This window comes from Bos grunniens, chromosome 4, assembly GCF_055505025.1.
Source record: "Bos grunniens cultivar Pamir isolate PY7600 chromosome 4, Bosgru_T2T1.0, whole genome shotgun sequence".
In the NCBI taxonomy this organism is placed as follows: Eukaryota; Metazoa; Chordata; class Mammalia; order Artiodactyla; family Bovidae; genus Bos; species Bos grunniens.
Genome location: NC_141168.1, coordinates 16,419,775 through 16,446,667, shown reverse-complemented (window position 1 = coordinate 16,446,667; position 26,893 = coordinate 16,419,775). Strand labels below are relative to the sequence as shown.

Below are 26,893 nucleotides of genomic sequence, written 5' to 3'. Positions count from 1 at the left end.
CTTAACTAAATACCTGAATTCAGATACAGGTGTTTCTAATAAATTGACTATATTATACATATAATAGATATATTGTGGCTCAGCTGATAAAGAATCTGCCTGCAATGCAGGAGACCTGGATTCGATCCCTGGGTTAGGAAGTTTCCCCTGGAGAAGGGAAAGGCTACCCACTCCAGTATTCTGGATTCTGGCCTGGAGAATTCCATGGACTGTATAGGCCATGGGGTCACAAACAGTCAGACATGACTGAGTGACTTTCATACACACACACATAAATTTAGATGATAAACATCATAATAAATGTTTCTCCCTCATTACTGTCAACCCTTCACTAAGTCAAAAGAGGCACCCGCCCGTGTTAGAGAAAATTTTATGTTCTAAAGCTCCAATTTACAGGGTGTTATGCTATACACAGGGTTTTCCTGGTGGCTCAACAGTAAAAAATCCACCTGCCACTAAAGGTGGAGAAGGCAATAGCACCCCACTCCAGTACTTTTGCCTAGAAAATCCCATGGACGGAGGAGCCTGGTAGGCTGCAGTTCATGGGGTCACTAGAGTCGGACATGACTGAGCGACTTCACTTTCACTTTTCACTTTCATTTCACTTTCACTTTTCACTTTCATGCATTGGAGAAGGAAATGGCAACCCACTCCAGTGTTCTTGCCTGGAGAATCCCAGGGACGGGAAGCCTGGTTGGCTGCCGTCTATGGGGTCGCACAGAGTCGGACACGACTGAAGCGACGCAGCAGCAGCAGCAGTCACTAAAGGAGATAAGGGTTCAATCCCTGAGTCAAGAAGATCCCCTGGAGTAGGAAATAGCAACCCATGCCAGTATTCTTGCCTGAAAAATTCCATGGATGGAGGAGCCTGTGGGGGTACAGTCCATGGGGTCACAAAGGAGTCAGACACGACTGAGCGACTAAACAACAACCTTATATACAGTAAAGGCAGAGAAGAAAATCTCTCAATTGTGTTTCACATTAGGGACCTAATTTATTCTGTACTGCTCCAAATGCCCAGACAATACCTGGAAGTTACAGAACGAAATGCAGTTCAATATAAAAAGCTATGATCCCTAATTTTTAATTTTGCTGCACCACACAGTAGGTGTTAGATGGGGATCAAATCCCCATCCCCTGTACTAGAAGCACAGAGTCTTAAATGCTGGACAGCCAGAGAAATCCAGATCACTGATTTTTCATGGCACCTATCTTTTATCTCCTAAACCTATTTAATCCTATAGACAACTATATTATCATCATAACTCAATAGATAAAGAAACGATCCAAAAAAAAGTTAAATTCCATTTTGATACTGAGTATCATAGCTACTTGCTAGCAATGAGCCACCATGAGACCACAAGACTTCCTCTAATACTTCCTCAAAGGCTGAAGGAGAAGCACCACTGGATGGGATTCTGTACCGAAAAGACTGGGCTGAATGATCCAACATCTGCTCCAACTGTGTGTGTCTGTAAGTTTCCTCTTCCCAGAAGGGACATTCTAATAATCACCCAAATAAGCACGTGCAGATGACGTTCGGGCTTTCACCCAGGATTTCACATCACATGCACGGCTGCTGCTGTTTAGTAGCTCAGTCGTGTCTGACTCTTGGTGACCCCATGGACTGTAGCCTGCCAGGCTCCCGTCCACGAGATTTTCAGGCAAGAATACTGGAGTAGGTTGCCACTTCCTTCTCCAGGGCATCTTCCCCACCCAAGGATCGAATCCTCATCGCCTGCTTGACAGGCGGGTTCTTTACCAGCAAGCCACCTCTGCAGCCACCAGATGTTCCTGATGACCAGCCAGGGACTCCAGCTGCCCGATCCCAGGACACTACCTCAGTCAGAGCTGGCCCGGCCACCATCTTGTGGTTCTCCTGCTCCCTTCCAGCCTCCCCACCCCATCCCTCGTCTTCCCCAGCTGGAAATGCGGGAACCCCTTTCTTGGGGCCCAGCTCAGTCTTCGCACCTCATCAACTCTCCCTGTGCTCTCTTCCCTGTCTTCATCAACTCTCTTGATGATTTTCATCCAATCTTGAAAAAAATCATCTATATGCCAAGGGCTCTGAAATCTCTACCTACACTCACGTCTCTGCTCTTCTCGAGGTCCTTCCTGGACATCCTACCTACGGGACAAACTCACTCCCTGCCTGGTTCTACTCCACAGCATTTACCACCTTTGAACACACTCAGTAATGTCCTTCCTTATGGCATTGTATTACTGCTTGTCTCTCTTAGTTCCCAGTCAAGAACAGAAGTTTTTAAAGGTCGGGAGTTTTCCTGTGCTGCTCACTGAGGAATTCCCCTCAACGAGAAAACTACAAGGCATACACTAGGCACTCTCAAAATATCTGTCACATGGATGGACGGATGGATAGATGGATGGATACATGGATGGACGGGAAGGACACAAAATATAAACTCCAGGGAAACTGAGCTCTCCTCAGTAAGCACATTCAAAATCCCTCACCAACTTGATAAGATGTGGACTCATTTACGTCTTTCCTCCACAGAAAAGCCTAGCATTCTAAAACTTACCACAGCATAGGAGAAGAGGAAAATGGTATCCAGCATTCCGAGGAAAAGAGTGGCTTCCTCTGCACTGGGAAACAAATGGTTGCTGCTCCAAATCTGCGGTCACACAACAAGAACCTGTTAAGACTCACTGGGCCAAAGCACCTTCTGGAACCACCTCCGCCCACCCTCACGGAAACCTGAAGAGGTTGAGAAGAGCAAATCAGCACTCTGTACCTGAGGAAACCCATACGCAAACAGGTCCATGAGGCCACAACGATTTGCATAATAACACTAAAACGCTATCTGCTTCTTCCCTTTTAACTGTTCCACTGATGGTGCAAAAGCAGTGGTGGATAAAACTCCTGTGCCTGAGTATGGATGGAGGCAGTTACACCAAACTATACTATTAAGCCCTGTATCTTTTACTGCCTCACAGTTCCCAAAAAGGGGCAACTTCACTGAAGAAGGTCCTTGGCACATACTAGACGCTCAGTAAATATCTGTCAAGCATTAAAAATTATTAATCTTATTAAATCTGGCCCAAGTCCCCACTCCCCTGTTTTTTAAATAATCTGTGCCATTAAGTAGAAAATATGCATCTGGCACCCAGCACACCAAAGAAAGACATCTGTTTTGAGAAAACTGTGAGTTGCAGGCTGGAATGTCATTTTTCCTTGAAAGAGTGACTGACAGACAAAGACTAGTTATTCAGATTTGGGTTTCTGGCAGATATTTCCTCCAAAAAGAATGAAATGAGCCTGTCACTTCCAAGACCCATTCAAAGGACAAGACAGACAAATGGATCTTAATGTAAGAGGATAAAAAAGTTAATTAATATAGTTTCAGATTCCACATTGTCACTAACCTTTAAGAAATTGCCTCTTGTCAAATTCTGGTATAGTATCAAAGATAAATATCCACAATTAACTAAAAAGGCTATTAAAATACTTCTCCCCTTTCCACTATGTATCTCTGAAAGCCAAACTCTCTTTATACCCTTCAAAGGATCCTGCTACAAGAGATTGAATTCAGAAGCAGACATGAAAATCCATTGTCTTCTATTAAGTCAGACATGAAGAGATTTGCAAAAATATAAGTCAGTGTCACTCTCCTTAGCAAGTGATTCTTTTTGTTGTTTTGAAAAAGTCGTTTCTCGTAAAATGTTATTTATGTTATTAACATGTTATGGGTTACTTAGTTCATTTTTAAATAACTTAAAACCAATGTATTTTTTTAATTTCTTGGTTTTAATTTCTGAAACAGTAAGTCTCTATAAATACAAACTCATAGCTCATTGGGATCTCCAAATCAAGGAGTTGTACTAAATGGTTTCTCAGATAGGTTATTACAGGAAAGAAAATTTGGGGATCTCCCCGGTAGTCCAGTGTTAAGACTTTGCCTTCCAATGCAGAGGGTGAGGATTCGATCCTTGTTCAGGGAGCTAAGACCCCATAAGCAGGCTAAAAAGCCAAAACGTAAACCAGAAGCAATATTGTAACAAATTCAATAAAGACTTTAAAAGTGGCCCACATCAAAAAAAAAAATCTTGTAAAACAGAAAACTTTCTGACTTCAGAATATTAAGAAGAGGACCTTCCCCAGTGGCTCAGTGGTAAAGAATCTGTTTGCCAGTGTAGGAGACATGGGTTCAATCTGTGATCCAGGAAGACCCCACATGCCGTGTGCCACGACTACTGAGCCTGTGCTCTACAGCCTGCGAGCCACAACTAGCGAGCCCACGTGCCGCAGCCACTGAAGCCTGAGAGCCTAGAGCCGCGACGTGCTCTGCAACGAGAGAAGCCACTGCAGTGAGAAGACTGTGCCCTGCAACTACAGAGTAGCCCCTGCTCTCCACGACTAAAGAAAACGCTAGCACAGAAGCAAAGGCCTAGCACAGCCAAAGACAAAAGAGCTCACTAAATAAAATGATTTTAAAAAAAAAAAGAATATTAAAGAGAAAAACCACAAGCAGCAACTTTGAAAATACATCATCGCTTCACAGAAAAAAAACTCCTCAAATTGTCAAGAGAATATATAAACTGTGATAGCAGTCCAGTGACTCATTTCTGTGTGGCTTGTGCCATCTGTCTTGTCATTGATACCTTAACACTCACACTCTGCTTTCAGGAGCAGAAGAGACACTCACAACTGAGACCCATCAGTACGTCAGGGTGACAATTTGGGGCCCTAAATACTTCCAATGAGAGTTACCTCACTATCTTTCCCTCGAGCCACAAGCTCTGACTCCTGATCCCATTCAGGCTCAACAGGACCCAGGATGAAGCCCTGTGGGGCACAAGCCAACGTGAGCCAGAGCTCACATCCGAGCAGCTGCTCCAGGTTTCAAGGGTTTTTTCTTCACTCTCATGAGAAGCCACCGAAAATTCCCTGCAGGTGTGGCTGTCACAAAAACGGACAGATTTTAAATGGCTTTTTCCTGCTTCACTGCCAGAATTCAGCTGAAGATACTAGTGACTGCCTCCTTCACAAGTGCAAACAAATCCCAAAACTAAAAGAAAAAAAGCAGGATGTACAAAAAGATTCAGAAAACAGGATGAAAGAAAGAAGGCTAGTGAAGAAAGTTTACATCAATAATGCAGCTCCAATCAAGACAACTATACTAACAGGCGAGAAGATAACTATCTTGAGGAAAACTGTGTGGGTCGCAAGTTGAAAGGTCATTTTTGCTTGTAAGAGGGACTGACAGACGAACTCTAGTTATTCAGATTTGTTTACTGGCAGATATTTCCTCAGAAGAGAAGGAAATGAGCCTGAAAGTCACCGACAGAGTGACTTTAAGTTGCCAGTCTCACGCTGGCCGGCACCTGTGCACAGCTGCCGTGTGGAGGGCCGGCCTGTAGAGGCCTGCGCGGATGGAGGCTATTTATGCTCCTCTCCTGCGCGGATGGAGGCTCTTCTTGCTCTTCTTGTGGCGGAGGGCCTGTATTGAGCTACAATGATTGCTACGCCTTGGGACACTTCCTGGAAGCACTAAAGGTCACCGTGTGGGTTTCCTAAGCGAGAATGTTTATCACAGAATGACAGCTCTGTGTGGGGGCGGGGGAACTTCTGACATGAAAGAGCTTCCTGAAGCAGGGCAGAGGATGAGCTGAAGCTGACGTGTGTTCAGGGCTCTGGTATCGGGTGCCGTGAGAACTGATAAGAGCATCTGTGCTCAAGGTTGAGCTGGAACGCTGAGGGCACCTTGAATTCTGCTTTAGACTGGAGAGAAGTTTAGACTCTCTGCACTCTGGAAGGACTGTGCTGTCTGGAGTGGTAAGACTTTCTAATTTAATAGAAAAAAAAAATTCTTGTATTAAAAAAAACTGTTTATAAGTTTCAGTCAAGTTGTCCTCAAATATTAGATTCAACCATTTCCTCTCCATTATCTATAAACATAGATTTTATATTATGTTCTCTTACTATTTCCAACGTTTGCCCATGTCAGTGGGATCCATTATAAAGTCTCAAGGTACAGAGACTGTGTCTGCTTAATGTCTTTTGTAAAGCACCTAAGATAGCTCTACATAAACATGACAGCTATAATAAGTACTTTATGAAGACGCTATTTAGTGTACTTAAGAAACATTGAATAATATATACAAACAAAACATTTTTTAGATTTTACACATACTTCTGGTTCTAAGGATCTTTCCATTTTGGACGAGAAAGGCAGGCTTGGAGGGAAGCTAGAGTTAAGACAGTTATAGACACAGAAACACAGGAGGAGTGAAAGTAAATACTGCCTAGCCACTCTGCTCCCAGTAGCAGCCTTCAGGAAAGAAAAAACCTGGATGTTTAAGTCTAAAAGGAAATGGAAAGCTGGCACTGCTCTCCACCAGGGCAGGTACGGAAATACAAAGATCCCCAGGTAAGTCAGAACCTGACTTCTACATAACCAATCCATCTGAACTCCTGAATCCAGAGTTTGAACAAATCAAAATTTGTTGTTGCTGTTCAGTCGCTAAGTCATATCTAACACTTTGCGACTCGGTGGACTGCAGCACATCAGGCTTCCCTGTCCTTCACTATCACCAGGAGTTTCCTCAAACATGTCCATTGAGTTGGTGATGCCATCCAACCATCTCATCCTCTGCCACCCTCTTCTCCTCCTGCCTGAAATCTTTCCCAGCATCAGGGTCGTTTCCCATGAAACCTATTTTAATAAGCAGCAATTAGAATAAGTAAGTAAATAAATATCTTAGCAGGAAAGTTAATGCAAGTTCAACATACACTAACAACATGACCTGGTTACTGGCAGGAAAGAGTTACATAGCATACCTGATTCGTATCCTTAAACAGATCTATCTGGCAAGGTGCCAACCTTGCCCCTTGGGACTTGGGAAGGGTTCCATCATTCCCTGCTAAGAGTGGCTCCCTGTGGCTGCACTGCCTGCCCCAATAATATGGTTTGTGCTGAACACTTGCTTTTCTTATGGGAATGTGGAATTTTCATACATGCCAGGCAGAGGATGCCAGTATGACAAGCCCCAATAAAAATCCTGCCACCAAGTCTCCAACAGGACTCCCTGGTAGACAATACCTCACCGGGGTGTCAGGACTTGTTGCTGGAAGAATTAAGCACATCTATGGTGCAGACAGTCAGACATGACTGAGCGACTGAGCGCACGTGCGCACGCACACACGAGGGGCTCTTGAAGGTTTTGCCTTCTTTCCTCTAGACCTGACCCTATGCGTTTTCCCTGTGCTGACTTTGCTCTGTACTCTTTCACTGTAATCAACCATAGTTTTGAGTCATTTGCTGAGTCCTGTGAGTCCCTCTAGTGAATCACCAAATCTGAGGGTGGTCTTGAGGATCCCCAATCAATGACTTTAAAAACAAAGGCAGTATAACCAAAACTGTAGTGCCTAAATCAATCCTGTTATTCTATACACTGATCAGCCTGTATCTAAAATAGCACATTTAGAGCTTGGCATCACAAAACTATAGCTGAAGAAGAAGCACAGATGTTCTCCCTAAACAGGACAAATTTAGGGAGATGGATTTTCCACAAATATTTGAGAGGCAGCAAGAATCAACTTAGTACACAAGGCTCAGGATAAAATCTAAGATCAAAATTAAAGAGAACACTCTCTCTTTAGCATAAGAAAGAACTTGTGAATAATGAGAGTTAAATAAAAATGTAATTGTCCACCTGAGAAAACAAGGAGTTTCTTCACCCTGAAGAACTAAAGCAGAAGTTGGGTGGTCACCTTTCAATGACGGTTAAGAAAGAATTTTATGCTGGCTGAGAGTTTAGAGCACATGACCTCTCTTAGCCATTTCATCTTTAGGGTTAATGACACGTCAGTGAATGATCAAACGTACTCACTATGCACACAGCACTGGTCAAGCCCCAGTCAAGAAATCTAGCCATCTGGTCTTAAAAGCTTGCCTTTCAAAAGTCATAGTCAATAAAAGACTTCAAAACTCAGTACTTGGGCGCAACCTCAACAATGACACAATGATCTTGGTTCATTTTCCAAGACAAACCATTCAACATCACAGTAATCCAAGTCTATGTCCCAACCACTGATGCCGAAGAAGCTAAAGTTAACTGGTTCTGTGAAGACCTACAATACTTTCTAGAACTAACACCAAAAAAAAGATGTCCTTTTCATCACAGCAGATTGGAATGCAAAAGTAGGAAATCAAGAGACATCTGGAATAACAGGTAACTTTGGCCTTGGAGTACAAAAATGAAGCAGGCAAAGGCTAACAGAGTTTTGTCAAGAGAACACAACAATCACAGCAAACACCCTTTCACAACAACCTTAGAGACAACTCCACACGTAGACATCACCAAATGCATGGTCAATATCAAAATCAGATTGACTACATTCTTTGCAGCCTAAGAAGAAGTTCTATATGGTCGGCAGAAACAACACCTGGAGCTGACTGTGGCTCAGAACTAGAGTTCCTTATTGCAAAATTCAGGCTTAAATTAAAGAAAGTAAGGAAAACCACTATGCATTCAGGTATGACCTAAATCAAATCTCATATGATTGATTATACAGTGGAGGTGATGAACAGATTCAAGGGATTAAGTCTGGTAGACAGAGTACCTGAAGAACTATGGACAGAGGTTCATAACACTGTACAGGAGGCAGTGACCAAAGCCATCCCAAAGAAAAAGGAATGGAAGTCGGCCAATGGTTATCTGAGGCTTTACAAACAGCTGAGGAAAGAAGAGAAGTGAAAGGCAAGGGAGAAAGGCAAAGATATACCCAACTGAATGCAGAGTTCCAGAGAATAGCAAGCAGAGATAAGAAAGCCTTATTCAATGAACAACACAAAGAAACAGAGGAAAACAATAAAATGGGAAAGACTAGAGATCTCTTCAAGAAAATTGGAGATATTAAGGGAGCATTTCATGCAAGGATGGGTGTGAGAAAGGACAGAAACAGGAAGGACCTAATAGAATCAAGAATACATAGAACAACTATACAAGAAAGCTCTTCATGACCCAGATAACCATGACTGTGTGGTCAGTCACCCAGAGCCAGACCTCCTGGAATGCGAAGTCAAGTGGGCCTTAGGAAGCATCACTATGAACAAAGCTAGTGGAGGTGATGGAATTACAGCTGAACTATTTCAAATCCTAAAAGATGATGCTATTAAAGTGCTGCACTCAATATGCCAGCAAATTTGGAAAGCTCAGCAGTGGCCATAGAACTGGTAAGGTCAGTTTTAATTCCAATCCCAAAGAAAGGTAATGTCAAAGAATGTTCAAACTACTGCACAACTGTACTCATTTCACATGTAAGCAAGGTTATGCTCAAAAATCCTTCACACTAGGTTTCAGCAGTACCTAAACTGAGAACTTCTAGATGTACAAATTGATTTAGAAAGGGCAGAGAAACCACAGATCCAATTGCCAACATTTGCTAGATCATGGAGGAGAAAGCAATGGCACCACTCCAGTACTCTTGCCTGGAAAATCCCATGGACAGAGGAGCCTGGTGGGCTGCAGTCCATTGGGTCTCGAAGAGTCGGACATGACTGAGTGACTTCACTTTCACTTTTCACCTTCATGCACTAGAGAAGGAAATGGCAACCCACTCCAGTGTTCTTGCCTGGAGAATCCCAGGGATGGGGGAGCCTGGTGGGCTTCGGTCTATGGGGTGGCACAGAGTCGGACACGACTGAAGCGACTTAGCAGCAGCAGCAGCAGCTAGATCATGGAGAAAGCAAGGGAATTCCAAGAAAAACATCTACTACTGCTTCACTGACTACGCTAAAGCCTTTGATTGTGTGGATCACAACAAACTGTGGAAAATTCTTAGAGAGACAAGAATACCAAACCACCTCACTTGCCTCCTGAGAAACCTGTATGCAGGTCAAGAAGCAACAGTTAGAACTGGACATAGAACAATGGACTGGTTCAAAATGGGGAAAGGGTATGTCAAGGCTGTATACTGTCACTCTGCTTATTTAACTTACATGCAGAATACATCATGCGCAATGCTGGGTTGGATGAATCACAAGCTGTAATCAAAATCGCCAGGAACAGTATCAACAACCTCAGATAAGCAGATGATACCACTCTAATGGAAGAAAGTGAAGAGGAGCTAAAGCGCTGCTTGATGTGGGTGAAAGAGGAGAGTGAAAAAGCTGGCTTAAAATACAACATTCAAAAAACTAATATCTTAGCATCCAGTCCCATCACTTGATGGCAAATAGAAGGGGAGAAAGTGGTCTTCCCTGATAGCTCACTTGGTAAAGAATCCGCCTGCAACGCAGGAGACCCGGGTTCGATCCCTGGGTGGGGAAGATCCCCTGGAAAAGGGATAGGTTACCCGCTCCAGTATTCTTGGGTTTCCCTTGTGGCTCAGCTGGTAAAGAATCTGCCTGCAACGTGGGAGACCTGGGTTCCCTGGGTCAGGAAGATCCCCTGGAGAAGGGAAAGGCTACCCACACCAGTATTGTGGCCTGGAGAATTCCATGGACTATATAGTCCATGGGGTCGCAGAGTCGGACATGACTGAGCAACCTTCACTTCACTTCACTTCAATTGGAAGTAGTGATAGATTTTATTTTCTTAGGCTCCAAAATCACTAGGATGGTGACTGCAGCCATGATGCTTGCTCCTTGGAAAGAAAGCTATGACAAACCTAGACAGTGTATTAAAAAGCAGAGACATCACTTTGCCAACAAAGGTCTGTAGAGTTAAAGCTATGGTTTTTCCAGTAGTCATGAACAGATGTGAGAGCTGGACCATAAAGAAGGCTAAGCACCAAAGAATTGATGCTTTTGAATTGTGGTGCTGGAGAAGATTCCTGAGAGTCCCTTGGACAGCAAGGAGATCAAACCAGTCAATCCTAAAGGAAATCAACCCTGAATATTCATTGGAAGGACTTACGCTGAAGGCGAAGCTCCAACACTGGCCACCTGATGCAAAGAACCGACTCATGGAAAAGACCCTGATGCTGGGAAAGACCAAAGGCAAAAGAAGGGGGTGGAGGAGGATGAGATGGTTAGATGGCATCACTGACTCAATGGACATGAATTTGAGCAAAAACTCCAAGAGACAGTGGAGAACAGAGGAGCCTGGTTTGCTGCAGTCTATGGGGTCACAAAGAGTCACGCATGACTTAGCCACTAAACAATAAGAAAAACAAAATTGTGTGATTTCAAAACAGTGAGAAATAAGTTGGTTGAAATGGTAAAACAGACCTAAATCAGAGCAAGCTAAGAAAGCAGGCAGAACAGTTTGGATTTTATACCACAGGAAAGAGTAAGTCATCCAAAGGATGAATGAAATAAAACAGAACTTAATTTATGGGTGGGCAAGGTTCCCTTCTTAAATTCATCCCAGCTCTTTCTTCTGCTTACCTCCACAGGCAGTAATTCAGTTGACTTGTTAAAAGCACTTGGGGTCCACTGTTTAGAGATACTGACTTTGACATTGCTAAATGTTTTTCTTGACGCATGGAGCAACGAGTAACTACAAAAAAAAGAGGAAATATAGCTGAATGCATAAAAAAGAAAACACATTCAATAAAATCACAGATGTATTGCAAAGTTTTATCCAATTTTAGAATTCTTCTTTTAAAAAACAAAGAGTACTGCTTTATAAGAACTATCCATTGAAACAGCCTCCGCTAAGCAAAGAAGCAATTAACTTGTCTTCTTCCATATAAACCCCCATGTTCACTTGTAACAGGTCCCTGGACCTACAAGATGGAGATGTGATGGATCCCAACCCCTTAAAATCATGGTTGCAGTTCCATAAGGTCAAGTCTTTAGCAACCTCTGGCGGCCACTCCCTACACTAGCCATTCAGTAGCTTTTTCCTTGAGGCCTGTCTTTTCCTCAACCCCTCACAAGTGGATTTCCTGTAAAGCAAGTATCTAAAATTACCTACTAACTCTTATATAATTAGAAAACCATTTTCCTAGTTTCTGCCTTGAAAAAAAATTATCATTTGTGGTGCCTTCAATAAACATTAATAATAAATAAAATCTATTCAGAAGAAATAATCAAAACACTGAGTCACAGAATTTGTGAATACTGTGCCCTGAACACCAGAAAGTCATCAACAGACTGACGTCATCAACAGACCACTACCGAGAGCTACCAATGGCCCTTGAGTCAGACACGGTCGATTCTTCAGTCATGCTGACTGGTCAGGCTCTCAGAAGAGTAACCAAAGTTCTTCACAGAGGTCTCCGCCCATCTCTGCTACTCAATGAGGCACACAGTACTCCCTGGAAATGCACAGCCTTTGCTTTCAAGCTCCTGGTTTTAACAATTAAAGGACTTTATATCAGATCAAGGCTTTTCAATCATAGCCGTACTGACATTTTGTGTTAGTTGCTCACTTATGTCCGACTCTTTGCGACCCCATGGATTGTAGCCTGCCAAGCTCCTCTGTCCATGGGATTCTCCAGGAAAGAATACTGGAGTGGGTAGCCATTCACTTCTCCAGGGGATCTTCCCAACCCAGGGATCAAACCTGCAGCTCCTGCATCGCACACAGATTCTTCACTGTCTGAGCCACCAGGGAAGCCGTACTGACATTTTGGGCTCCCCAAGTTCTCTACCGTGGGGGGCTGTCCCAGGCACAGTAAGATGTTTAGAAGCATCCCTGGTCTCTACCTACTAGATACAAGCAGCACCCATTCCCCCAGCGTGACAACTAAAAATGTCTTCAAACATTGCCAAATACAGGTGAGAATGGAGAACCACAATACTAGAGTTCACAAAGAACAGCAGACCATTAGTCAGGCCAATCTTGCCAGGCAATAAACAGCTCCTTCAAAAGGAAAACAAGAACAACGACAAGAGCAGAGCTTCAGAGGTCCACTTACCTGAAGAAGGTGAGCAGGAACACGACCATGTGATGATGGCTGAACCGGGAAAGCAGAGCTCCTCTTTGAAAAATATGTGGCCAGGCCATGTTCCTCCTGACCTTCCTTCCCACCGTGACCTGAAAGTCTGGGGAGTGAATGGTTTACATCATTTCTTCTTTCTGGAAAGACAAAACACATAATTAACATTACTCGTAATAGGCATATATCCAAAAACGGAATTATTTAGACTTAACACTATATAATCAGGCCTTGGGGGGGAAAAAAAAATCACATGGATTAGTTGACACCAGAAAACCAGATTGATGATTATGTTTTATAGCTATTAGCCAGTCTTTTAAAAAGAAATCCTGGACAAAAGATTACGTACTAACAGAATGAACTCTCACACAGACTGACAGGAAAATCACTAACTCAGACCCGAAAATGAGCAAAGGAAATGAATAGACAACTCAGAAGAAATCAAACAGCTATTAAACTTATCAAACAAAAGTTCTAATCTCATTAGAACATAAGAAATGCCGATTATGGTAATAAAAAAAAAAAGTCTGTACAGTTAAAAAGACTGTTCAATGTAGCTCAAGATCTAAAGATCCTAAACTCTCATACACTGCTGACAGAAATGAAAATCAACACATTTTACAGGAAGATGATCTGGCCGTGTTCATCAAGAGCCGTTGACAAAAAAAAAAAAAAGAATTCAACTTTCAGGGATCCATTCCTAGAGAAATACAAGATACATTCAACTCTATACAAAAGGAAGTTTTCACAAAAAGTCATTTCTTGTTATGTGAAGAAACGAAATCTGTGTCAGTCACAAAGGAACAGGGGAAAGAAACAGGGCCACTCTGCCATCTCATTCCACTACTTCCTCTCACCTCTCCTCTGCCCTCTCAGAAGTCTCATCCATGCTCTGACATCCAACAATAATAAAGCATAAAGCAAGCATCTAAACTTAATGTCTCCAGGTGTGAGTCTGCAGAAACAACCTAAGCATGTAGTAAGATGGGAACAATTAAACAAATTACAGAGGCTGAATTAATCTGGGTGAATATTTTATCATTTTATCATTTGACATGATGATTAAGCCTTTTTTTTTTTTTTTGGCCATGCTGGGTCTTCACTGTGACACGCAAGCTTTCTCTAGTTGGGGCCAGTGGGCTGAGTTGCTCCAAGGCACGTAGGTTCTCAGTTTCCCAACCAAGGATCGAACCTACATCCCCTGCACTGGAAGGCAATTAAGACTTCTTCATAACATGAGGAAATTTCAGGTGAAAAAAAGCAGCATATGACATATAAATGTAATTAACCGAACTCTGCCGCTGCTACTGCTAAGTAGCTTCATTCATGTCCAACTCTGTGCGACCCCACAGACGGCAGCCCACCAAGCTCCCCCGTCCCTGGGATTCTCCAGGCAAGAACACCAGAGTGGGTTGCCATTTCCTTCTCCAATGCATGAAAGTGAAAAGTGAAAGGGAAGTCGTCCAGTCGGGTCCAACTCCTCACGACCCCACGGACTGCAGCCTACCAGGGTCCTCTGTCCATGGGATTTTCCAGGCAAGAGTACTGGAGTGGGGTGCCATTGCCTTCTCCGAATCGAACTCTAGGTTTACACAATATTTACAAGTAAATAAGGAATATATAGCTCTTTCTGGGTAGCAGGAATATGGGTAGTTTTAGTTTTCTATATACTTCCCTAAAAGTTCTACCACAAACATGTATCTTACTGTGGAAAACATCCACAGGGTTGGAAAAGTTCTATGCCTTATCTGCACAGTAGGAAAAAATAAAATTAACAAAATATCTTGTGTTTGAAACATATAAATATCTTGTATTATAAACAGTCAAGGTAGAAGATAAACTCAAGAGCTCCCAACACTAAAGTCAATTTATCACAGGACTTTGCCCAAGGCTGTGTTGCCTGTACCTGCTATTTATAATCCTGTTCTCTATTATAATTTATACTACCGCTTGGCAGGTGAACTGAAAACCTTAAATGTTGAAGAGACCCAGTTGAAAGGCCATTCTTGAAACTTTGCAATTAAAAAGTACAAAGCTGAGATGGTTAAAATTATATAAACACGAGAGCTGATTCACCAACTGGCTGTGAGCCTTGGGACTAGTCAGTCTCTCTGATTCACAGATACGTCATTTGTAAAAATGGCCTTTCTCTTCTGAGAGTTATAAGACCACAATAAACAACATATGCAAGGTATTAAGATAATTATTTCGGTCACTGATTTGCCCACGGTTAATCCCGTAACAGGAAGATGTGGCTAATTTCATATACTCATTCTCCTTGAAAAATGTTAACAAAATTATGAGCCGAGTAAGCCTATAAATTTCCACTCACAAAAATGTAAGTGAACTTTCTGTCTATAATTCCAGGAAGTGACAAACCCAAGAGCTACTAGTGTTACTGCTAAATTTACCTCCATCCCCCAAATTAAATGTGATGCCCAAGTGAACTCCAAGCTTTAACTATTCTTTACAAATCCTAGTTCTTTGAACTGAACACATTCACAACTCAAAACGCTGGACTGAATACTTCAGAAAAGGGCGTGGGTTACAAAATTCTATAATTAATCAGGCAAGATAATAATTCCAAAAATATATGCTCCAACAGACCTTGATTACGTTGCTTCGGCAATAATGGTTGAGGATTTCAGGGCTGTAAGCAACAATAATGGTGTTAAATGACTACCATCTGGAAAGAATCCTGGTGTGGGCTGCCATTTCCTTCTCCAAGGGATCTTTGCAACCCAGGGATCAAACCCAGGTCTCCTGCATTGCAAGCAGGCTCCTGCATTGCAGGCAGATTCTTTCCGTACTGAGCCACCTGGGAAGCCCAGTGGTTTTAAATGACTACTAAGATGTTTGAGACTACCTAGATTTAGTTCCTAAACAAACCACTTTTTCCTTAGCTACAGAGACGGGAGAGAAAATGCTTCATAATTACAATGGGAAAGAGTTTTAAACATTCACCTGATGTTGGCAGAAAGCCATTTTAAATGAATATTATTATAACACCAGGTCCCAGGTAATTATAATCATTAATAATACCTTGTACTTATATGCCCTACATCACAGAAGTGATTTCTGATCATCTGTGAGCTCTGGGGCCCTTGGGAAGCACAGAGTTTTTACCAAGTCTGAGTCCATCAAGCACATTCTATTTTTACACCATTTTCTTTCTGGCTCTTAGTATAGATTGAACAAATCTAACATTTTTCAAGTGTATGTAAGTGTTGTTATAATCAATAAAACCAAAATTCATTTTAAGTGTTTCTAAATTAATAGAAGCTGGTCATTTAGTATTTTCTTAATCCATGAATACTGAATATACAAATGTCATGGGAGAATAAGAACGATCTTTAAAAAAATTAAACATATAAGAGGTTAGGTCCTTGCCATCAGAAAGAACCATCAAGCCCTGTTCTATAATACTTCTCAAGGCAAGATCGAGATCACTAACTCATCTGATTTGCCAGGAAGCTTTCTGGAGACCCACAGGATCTTCCACACAAGGTGCTTCCCAGGATGGAATACTCTGTATTGTGTGATCCAGGCTGAATGAAAGATGGCTTCACCTGTGACATGTCCAGGCAGAGCTGGTAATCTCCCCCTTATAAACACTGCCTTGGAATATAAGACATTCCACAAATTTCACGTTCCACACATATTTAGAATCCATTCCAACTCAAATATACTAAGATTAAAGTTTTCTTGGGGGGAAACAGACTGCAAAGAGGAAAGGCAGAAAAAAAAGGCAAAAAAGGTGATTACTTGTCACCTCCATCTCATCAGACCCAACCTCGCCCAGCTACCCCACCCGCTGCAGGAAGGAAATGCTCTCTGGAAATGGACAGAAGTGGTTAATCAAGTTCTGTATATCAGGACCCTGTTTTGCAAGTTCCTGCCTTTCTTACTTACCCTGGTGGACTCCTGCTTGCCCCTAGATAACACCACTTCCCCCGGGGGCTTTCAGGGAGAAGCAGTCTTACTTCTCACAACCTCTTTTCCTCCTGGCGAAAGCCCAGCTTCTCTGAAGCTCCTGGGCCTTGCTGCCCACTGCCCCTCCCAGCTCTTGTCCCCTGCTCTCTCACTGTCCCCCGTTCTGTCTCCTGTCAACACCCAAGGGGATAACCCCCCAGTCCCCTGGCCTCTTCCCCACCAACCTTTTCATCTATTGCACAAGAAAAACCCACTCCGTGGTCAAAACCCAGCCAGTTTCCAGGAAACAGTAAGTGCATCAACCAGTCAGTACTGAGTGCATCCAGTATTCTCCAGGCAAGAATCCTGGAGTGGGTTGCCATTTCCTTCTCCAGAGGATCTTCCTGACCCAGGGATCGAACCTGGGTCTCCCACAGTGCAGGCAGATTCTTTACCGTCTGAGCCATGTCTGCCTTTTCACCTCCCAAACTGGATTTCAAACATCCAACTTTCCTTCCTTCCAGAAAACTGCTTACTTCAAACTCTCCACTCGAACAGTCATTTTACCTCGGCAAGCTCCCAACTCGGTCACCTCCCTGTGTTTTCATCCATGACCCTCCTCCTCTTCTTTCCCAACTTAGAATCTAGGCTTATCTGCCTTATGAGCCTTTTTTCCTTGCTTGCCTCTGGCCTCCTCCTCTGCGCCTAAGTGGTGGAGTTTTGCCAAAGAAAAATCACACGAGCAGGCTGGTTTTGCTTTTTAGATTCAAAACCACAAACCTCAAAGGGCATGCAACACTGCCCAGCAAGTCTTCACTTCCCTAATGACCTGCTTTCTCAGCCTGTAAGATAACCATTTACACGGCTCTCTCTTAACTTCCAACCTCTGTCTCCCCGTCATCTGGTACCACGGCTTTCTACCAACGACTCCCAGAGCACCAGCTCTAACCCAGACCCTGCAGGGATCCAACACGACAGCCAACTGACCACCTGGCCATCCTTGGAGCTACAACACAATTCTTCACTGTCTCCCTCTAAACCTGTCCCTCACCAGCACTGTCCTCAGAAGATGGTACCACCAAGGCAACGAGCACAGAGCCCTCATTTCTCCCTACCTCTCAGCTTCTGCATCCTACCCATTGCTAAATCCATCCTTTTCACCTCCAAAGTTCATCCCCAATCCATCCTCTTCTATCCATCCCCACGCTGCTACCAAAATCAACCACCCACCTCTTCCATCAAGTCTAATGCAACAGCCTCCTGTAAGGTTTCACTATTTTACATCTAGCACGTGCACACACACACGCCTTCCTGTAATTTTTCTCTCTTCTCAAATTGTTCCTTACCACAGATGTAGTTGGTAAAGAATCCGCCTGCAATGCAGGAGACCCCGGTTCGATTCCTGAGTAGGGAAGATCCACTGTTAACATTGTCACTGACTCACCTACTTGGGTGTTCCAAGAATTGAATTAAAATTGCGCATGAATGCAATGAGGGGAAAAAAAAAAAGAAGAAGGAATAGGCTACCCACTCCAGTATTCTTGGGCTTCCCTTGTGGCTCAGCTGGTAAAGAATCTGCCTGCAACATGGGAGACCTGGGTTCAATCCCTGGGTTGGGAAGATCCCCTGGAGAAGGGAAAGGCTATTCACTCCAGTATTCTGGCCTAGAGAATTCCATGGACTGTATAGTCTACTGGGTCTCAAAGAGTCGAACACGACTGAGCAACTTTCACTCACTCACAGATGTAAAATACTTGTCACTTTTCTAGAAAATTCTCTCAGCTCATTCCAGCATTCCCCAAACCACATTCTTCCTACCTATTCTGAACATATTCCAAAAACAATAGTTTTCAAGATAGAAATCTTTTCCTCTCCGAGACAAAGGACTTACAGTCAAGTTAAAGATCATTGCTGTGACATTTCCTTATCACTGATGAACAAGACAAATCAGAACCTGACACAATGACTAATACACACTGCTGCTGCTGCTGCTGCTAAGTCGCTTGTCGTGTCCGACTCTGTGCGACCCCATAGACAGCAGCCCACCAGGCTCCACCGTCCCTGGGATTCTCCAGGCAAGAACACTGGGTGGGTTGCCATTTCCTTCTCCAATGCATGAAAGTGAAAAGTGAAAGGGAAGTCGCTCAGTCGTGTCTGACTCTTAGTGACCCCATGGACTGCAGCCTACCAGGCTCCTCCGTCCATGGGATTTTCCAGGCAAGAGTACTGGAGTGGGGTGCCATTGCCTTCTCCGATGCACACTGCTAGTCAGCAACAATTCACCACACTGATTTTGAGCTTCTAAAAGTACCCTTTTGGGGTTATTTTCTGATGCAGAGACTGAAATCAAAGATGAACAGGACTTTCCTGGTAGAGCAGTGGATAAGAATCCACCTGACGATGCAGGGAACATGGGTTTGATCCCTAGTCCAGGAAGATTCCATATGCAGAGGAGTAACTAAGCCCATGTGTCACAGCTACTGAAGCCCAAGCGCCTAGAGCCCGTGCTTGGCAAAAAGTGAAGCCATTACAAGGAGAAGCCTGTGCACCGCAACTAGAGCGTGGCCCCTGATCACTGCAACTAGAGAAAGCCTGCAGGCAACTAGAGAAAGCCAGCAGCAAGGAAGACCCCGCACAATCAAAAATAATAAATTAATTAATAATAAAAAAAGATTCAGAGAAGACAGTCATCTAAAGTCACACATGGCCCACACAACAGCAAGAAAGTTCCGGCTAGAATCCAAGACCCTCGACTTCACTTCTTTGCGTCTCAATTTCCTCACTGAAGGATTTACATGAGATCATTTAAAAAGAGTTCTAAGTATAGCGCCTGCCATACAGCAAACATTCAACAAAGGAAAAAAAATAATAATTCAGGCATCAAAACACTGAAGAAAGCTGTTCTAGCTGGAACTTTCATGCTGTGTGTGGGGGCCATCTGAAGTCCAGATGACAGCTTTCTCTTAATCTTTTTCTATTATTATTATTTTTGATTGCTCTGGGTCTCCTTACTGCGTGCAGGCTTTCTCTAGCTGCCGTGATGGGGGACGGGGAGCGGGGACGGGCCACTCTAGTTGCGGTGCACAAGCTTCTCCTTGTAATGGCTTCACTTTTTGCCGAACACAGGCTCTAGGCGCTTGGGCTTCAGTAGTTGTGGCACATGGGCTTAGTTGCTCCTCCGCTTGTGGCCATTAAGAGTTAGACTTTGCTAACCCCACGAACTCCCTATAATCATTTCTGTAAATTATCAGGCGATCGCCTAATTTCTGGAAACACCAAAAGCTCTGCAGTCACATTCCCAAAATCCCGTCAAAAGTGAGACTAAACAGACCACATTCGGCAAAGAAGAATATAGAGTTAATGACGAAAAAGCAACCAGATCAAATTCCTGACTGAGACCACGGTTGTTGCCAAAAAGCAAAACCCAGTTATTCCGCTAAGACTTTGCTCCTTCTCTGGCCTCCATACATCCTTTCCAAAAGCCTCCTCGCCCTACCTGTGAGCGATCCTTTCAGCTGGTCTAGACGAGGAGCCCTTTACTTGCACAAGCGCCGCTGCGAGGGCTGCGGGCCAGGCTCTCCCCGGAGGCCCTCCAATCCTCCCGCCCCGCTCCGCTGCGGTCCCTGCCGGCCTCGCCAGGTTCCGGAGCACCTGGGCGCCGAGAACCCAGGCCCAGCGTGGAGGGAACGAGCGGCGGCCGGCCTGGCCTGTCGCGCCACACCCACCGGCGGCCACCGTCTGCCTATCCGCCCCGGCCCCCTCGAAGCCCCTCTGACCGGCCCTCGCCTGCGGCGCCCCCACCCCTGCCCCACGCCAGGTTCCCGCCTTTCTGGACGTGGACCCTACGCACCGCCGCTCGCCCGAGACCCGCAGTAGTCGTCACGTTCCCAGCTGGCCGCTCTGCTCGCTCCGCTTGCTCAACCTCGCCCGCAACCCCGCCACTCCCGCCGCCACCTCACCCGGGCCGCGGCGGCCAGGGTTTCCGGGCGCTCACGTGACGCGCGGGTGCCCGCGGCATGCTGGGAGTTGTAGTCCGACCGCGCCTCTTTACCTGCGGGCCGCAGGGGAGGGAACAGAGAGAGGAGCGGAGAAAGTTAACTTCCGGCCGCCATGCAAGGCCTGGGTGAACCGGGCGGGTCTGAGTGGGGGCGGACGGACGGTCGTCGGCCAGGACTCTTAGAAAAAGAGGCAGGGACGGACAGAGAAGTTACAATCTGCGAAGAAATAATGTATAGATAATCTTTTTTCAAAAAAAACTTTATTCTGTGTTTTGTTTTGAGACTCACACTCTGTGCCACTGACCTGCCATGAGAGCATAAGATTTAGATTTTTAAAATATTTTTTAAATGCAGTTGCTGATAAAGACAGGGCTAATAGTCTGTTGGTATCATTCACTGTTGTACGTTGCATCCCCAGTCACTCAAACAATAAATGAAAATGTTAAGATCCTGGCAGTCAGTTCAGTCGCTCAGTCCTGTCCGAAGCTTTGCAACCCCATGGACTGCAGCACGCCAGGCCTCCGTGTCCATCACCAACTCCTGGAGCTTACGCAAACGCATGTCCATCGAGTCGGTGAAGCCATCCAACCACCTCATCCTCTGTCGTCCCCTTCTCCCACCTTCAGTGTTTCCCAGCATCAGGGTTTTTTTTCAATGAGTCAGTTCTTCACATCAGGTGGCCAAAGTATTGGAGCTTCAGCTCCAGCATCAGTCCTTCCAATGAATAGTCAGGACTGAGACTTAAGCAAAAATTAAAGGCCTTACAACACACAACATCAAACAAGGGTGTTCTGCCCTCCTGGGCTCTCTTTCAACAGTGAGGGAATTTTTTTTTCCCCCAAGTCTTCCAACTCAGAAAACCATTCCACAAAGAGCAGATTAAGAAAAATTTTATTATTGAATAAGCTTTGAATCAGACTGTGATGCACAGATGTGACTTCTGCGATGCTAAGAGGTTGCAAAGGCAGAAAGGAACCTTCCTTTACATAGCCAAGCAGACTCTACCCTCACCGTACTAGTCCTCAAGTGAGAGTGAAACAGGAGGGAAGGGGGTAGGGCACATCCTTCAAAAGAGTGACATAGCCCAAGGACATGACATGAACTGATTAGAACCAAATAGGTTCAAGATAGCAGAGGAGTTGGCTTCCATTAGACCTTGTGCCTCAGTATATGCTCATTGTAACATATCAGCATGCTAAATGACAGACTCACAAACATACACACACACACAGGCGCCCTGAGTTTGAGCAAACTCCAGGAGACCGTGAAGGACAGGGAGCCTGGCAAACTGAAATCCATGAGGCTGCAAAAAGGCAGACATGGACACAACTTAGTGACTAAACTACAGCAACAGACTTTGAGCCTCAGTAACACATCAGCACACTAAATGATGACACGCACAGTCACCACGACAGTTCTAAGTTCAACCTTAGAGACCAAAAGGTGAGTAGTAGTCCAATTCATGGATATCCCTGCCCATTCCCCTGAAGCAGCTGGAATAATCCTCCCACTCATTATCCTTTGAAATTACTCAGCCCGTTAAAAACTAACCACACAATATTTCAGGGCCTCTCACCTTCTAAAATGGCCCACACTCTGTGGAGTGTTTCTGTCTAAATAAATCCTCTCCTTACCTATTACTTTGTCTCTCACTAAATTCTTTCTGCAATGAGACATCAAGAACCTGACCTTTATTAAGTCCTGAGACCAGGCATGTGTTGTTGTTGCTGCTGTTGCTCAGTTGCTGTCATGTCCGACTCTTCGCAACCCCATAAACTGCAACATGCCACGGTTAACTCATGTCCAGAGTCAGTAAAGCCATTCAACCATCTCATTTTCTGTCACCCTCCTTCCCTCAACTTTCCCAGCATCAGCGACTTTCCCAATGAGTCGGCTCTTCACATCAGGTGGCCAAAGTAATGGCGCTTCAGCTTCAGCATCAGTCCTTCCAGTGAATATTCAGGGTTGATTTCCTTTAGGATTGACTGGCTTGATCTCCTTGCTCTCCAGTTCAGTCAGTCACTCAGTCGTGTCCACCTTTTTGCAAGCCCATGGACTGCAGCATGCCAGGTTTTCCTGTCCATCACCAACTCCTGGAGCTTACTCAAACTCATGTCCATCCAGTCGGTGATGCCATCCAACCATCTCATCCTCTGTCGTCCCCTTCGCCTCCTGCCTTCAATCTTTCCCAGCATCAGGGTCTTTTCCAGTGAGTCAGTTCTTCACATCAGTTGGCCAGAGTATTGGAGTTTCAGCTTCAACATCAGTCCTTGCAATGAACACTCAGGACTGATTTCCTTTAGGATGGACTGGATTGATCTCCTTGCAGTCCAAGGGACTCTCAAGAGTCTTCTCCAACACCGCAGTTCAAAAGCATCAATTCTTCAGTGCTCAACTTTCTTTATAGTCCAACTCTCACATCCATACAGGATACTGGGAAAACCAGAGTCTTGACTAGATGGACCTTTGTTGTATGTTTTTAAACTCTTGCAATTTTTCTCTCTACTGTTCCTGTCCCCCTTCCCGTGGCTGTCTCAGTCCTGCTCCTGAGGGCTGCCCCAGTTCTCTCTGATTTACGTGATCCCCCAGATAAGAACACATCCCCTCTGTCTTTATACCAAGGACACACCACTCACTCAGTGCAACTGGATAAAGAGATATTTATTCAAGTTTATAGATGCTTCCAGGGAATTACTGCACAGGTGAGAAAGCAGAGAGCATGGAGCACCCTTCCCAGGGACCTGTGACCTGCCGGCCACTGGCCCTTTGGAATCTCTTCCCAGCACCTCTCTGTATTGGAGCTTCAGCTCCTGCATCAGTCCTTCCAATGAATAGTCAGGTTGATTTACTGGTTTGATCTCCTTGCAGTCCAAGAGACTCTCAAGAGTCTTCTCCAACACCACAGTTCAAAAGAATCAATTCTTCAGTGCTCAGCTTTATTCATGGTCCAACTCTCACATCCGTACATGACTGCTTGCTGTCCAAGGGACTCACAATTCAAAAGCATCGATTCTTCATCATTCAGCCTTCTTTATGGTCTAACTCTTACATTCATACATGACTTCTAGAAAAACCATAACTTTGACTAGACGGACCTTTGTCAGCAAAGTGATGTCTCTGCTTTTTAATACACTGTTTAGGCTTGTCATAACTTTTCTTTCAGGGAGCAAGCATCTTTTAGCTTCATGACTGCAGTCACCATCCACAGTGATTTTGGAACCCAAGAAAATAAAATCTTCCACTGTCTCCACTTTACCCCCATCTATTTTCCATGAAGTGATGGGACTGGATGCCATGATTTTAGTTTTTTTAGTTAAAAAACCATGGGTTCAAGTCACAATCTGAGTTACATGGTTTCAAGAGGACTCAACAGGACCTTATGTCACACATGGTTCTTCCAGCTTCATCACAGTCATTGGGAAGACCATCTGTACTGGTCTATCCAGAGAAGAAACAAATTTGTCGCACCTTTAGGACAGGATATGGTTTTGCAAACTGGAGCAAGGCTCGCATGGAAAACTTAGGAACTTAGTTCCTCCCATAAGAACTGGGAGTTGGGGGTGATATCTTCCTGGATATTTGTATTTCAAAAGATGGCTGCCAGGTCCTGGAGGAAACTTTCCAGAGTTGTGAGGCTGGCAGAGATTGTTTAGCCATTATACAGATGTATATACATTTGACTGACCTGGGTTCAATCGCTGGGTTGGGAAGATCCCCTGGAGAAGGGAACAGCAACCCACTCCAGTATTCTGGCCTGGAGAATTCCATGGACAGAGGAGGCTGGAAGGCTACAGTCCATGGGGCTGCAAAGAGTCAGACAGGACTGAGTGACTTTCATTTTCACATATATTTGAAAAGGACAAAGAATGAAATTTTGAAAGAAAAAGGAGGAGGTCCTCTTTCCTTATTTTCCACAAGGAGAATTGTCTCTTATTTTTCATTTGTAACTGCCTTACACAATACTTTGGCCACTTCATGCGAAGAGTTGACTCATTGGAAAAGACTCTGATGCTAGGAGGGACTGGGGGCAGGAGGAAAAGGGAACAACAGAGGATGAGATGGCTGGATGGCATCACTGACTCGATGGACATGAATTTGAGTGAATTCCGGGAGTTGGTGATGGACAGGGAGGCCTGGCATGCTGCGATTCATGGGATCACAAAGAGTCAGACATGACTGAGAGACTGAACTGAACTTACACAATGCTAGGGGTAGTTTGCTCCACAGTCCCCAGAGGGTGTGGCTCTATGATACCATGTGATGCCATGGTGAGCAACAATAAATCCATCAGATGTTTCACATTTACTGTAAAAAACAAATTTTGGATGATTATTCAACCTTGAAAAGGAAAGAAACTGTGACACATGTTACAACGTGGATGAGCCCTGGGAACATTATGCTAAGTGAAATAAGCCACATACAAAAGGACAGATACTGTGTGATTCCACTTGTGTGAAATACCTAGGGTAATCACATCCAGTGAGACAGAAAGTAGAATAGTGGTTACCAAGGGCTGGGGGGAGGGAGTAAGGAGTTGTTTAACGGATATAGTTTCAGTTGGAGATATGAAAACGTTCTGGAGATGGATGGTGGTAATGGCTGCACAACAATGTGACTATATTTAATACCATTGGACAACACACTTAAAAATAGTTAAAATGGTAAAATGTATACATTGTGAAATATATGTGTGTGTATACACATATATGGGGCTTAAGGTGGCGCTAGTGGTAAAGAACCCACCTGCCAATGCAGGAGATGCAAGAGATGTGGGTTTGATCCGTGGGTTGGGAAGGTTCCCTATAAGAGGGCACGGCAACCCACTCCAGTATTCTTTTTTTTTTTTTAATAGATCTGGAAACCCTTTTTTAAAACATATTTATTTATTTGGCTGCACCAGGTCTTAGTTGTGGCATGTGGGATCTAGTTCCCTGACCAGGGATCAAACCTGGATCCCCTGCATTGGGAGCATGGAGTCTTAACCACTGGACCACCAGGGAATCTCCCACACCAGTATTCTGGCCCGGAGAATCCTCATGGACAGAGGATTCTGTTGGACTACATTCCAAAGGATCACAAAAGAGTTGGACACAACTGAAGTGACTTACCATGCATACATATATATGTGTGTGTGTATAAAATAAGTATATAAACTGTATCACCACCACACATGTCAAGAATGCATCTCCCCCATAGCCCAAGCTCAGCTCTTTGCACTTATAGTCAACATTGGTGAACAGGGTTGGGGTAGGGAAAAGCAGCATTTCTCCTTATGTCCATAACCATCCAGGCATTTTACCATTTGATTTCTACTTCTAGACACCTTCCCAAGTGGGAAGTCTGAGTCAGCTGGTTTTGGTTGTTGCTGTTTTCCCTTATCAGTAATCAATATGAGAAGAAGAAAACATTTGTACACCTAACCGCATTGACACGTCTCATGGGTTCTATTTCCTGCCCCTACCCATACGTTTGCCATGGATCTTGACTTATACTTCATTTTCAAGCCCCATATACATGACCATGGCTTTCAAAACACGATCTGCAGCAGCAGTATTTGGCAGTGTTTTTTGTTGTTGTTTGTTTTCTTGCTCTACCTGCCAACATTGGGTTTATCCTCCCTGAGAGGTTCCTGGGGATACGTGTGTGCTCACTGGCTCAGTCGTGTCTGACTCTTTGTGACCCCATGGACCATAGCCTTCTAGGCTCCTCTGTCCATGGGATTTTTTCAGGTAAGAATACTGGAGTGTGTTGCCATTTCCTCCTCCAGAGGATCTTCCCAATCCAGGGATCAAATCCGAGTCTGCTGTGTCTCCTGCATTGGCAGGCAGATTCTTTACCACTGTGCTACCTGGGTAGCCCTCCTGGGGATATAAGAATACATATAACTGATTCACGTTGTTGTTGTACAGCAGAAACTAACACAAGTTTGTAAAGCAATTATACGCTAATCAAAAATTTTTGTTTAAATTTAAAAAAAGAGAGGTTCCTGCAAGTGATGTGTAAATGGAACTTTGGATAAGATAAATCATAATTTACAGTTTTTCTAAAGAAATGCTGTGTAGTGCATCAACTGTCCTCTCTTTCGGTGCCAGGCCTCTACACGCAGTAAGAAGCGCATCTTACATCACCC

At 44.2% G+C, this 26,893-nt stretch overlaps 1 protein-coding gene across 25 annotated transcripts in view; it reads right to left on the bottom strand.

Annotated features, from left to right (window-relative positions):
• SLC37A3 (solute carrier family 37 member 3) overlaps window positions 1-20,733 on the bottom strand; it is a 59,629-nt gene extending 38,896 nt beyond the window's left edge. For 17 of the 25 annotated variants that reach the window (XR_015161990.1, XR_015161987.1, XR_015161991.1 and 14 more), the window contains exons 1-4: window positions 20,616-20,733; window positions 12,833-12,993; window positions 11,355-11,466; window positions 2,541-2,633 (exon numbers count right to left, since the gene is read on the bottom strand). Coding sequence is in view for 19 of the 25 variants with exons in the window: in XM_086395239.1 (XP_086251365.1) it covers window positions 2,541-2,633; window positions 11,355-11,466; window positions 12,833-12,921 (294 nt within the window). In the remaining 6 variants the exon portion in view is untranslated. Of the gene's footprint in view, window positions 1-2,540; window positions 2,634-11,354; window positions 11,467-12,832; window positions 12,994-15,460; window positions 15,504-20,261; window positions 20,594-20,615 lie in introns of those variants that run through there. The other 8 variants (XM_086395254.1, XM_086395255.1, XM_086395258.1 and 5 more) reach the window with 5 other exon arrangements.
• Window positions 20,734-26,893: the final 6,160 nt, after the last annotated feature.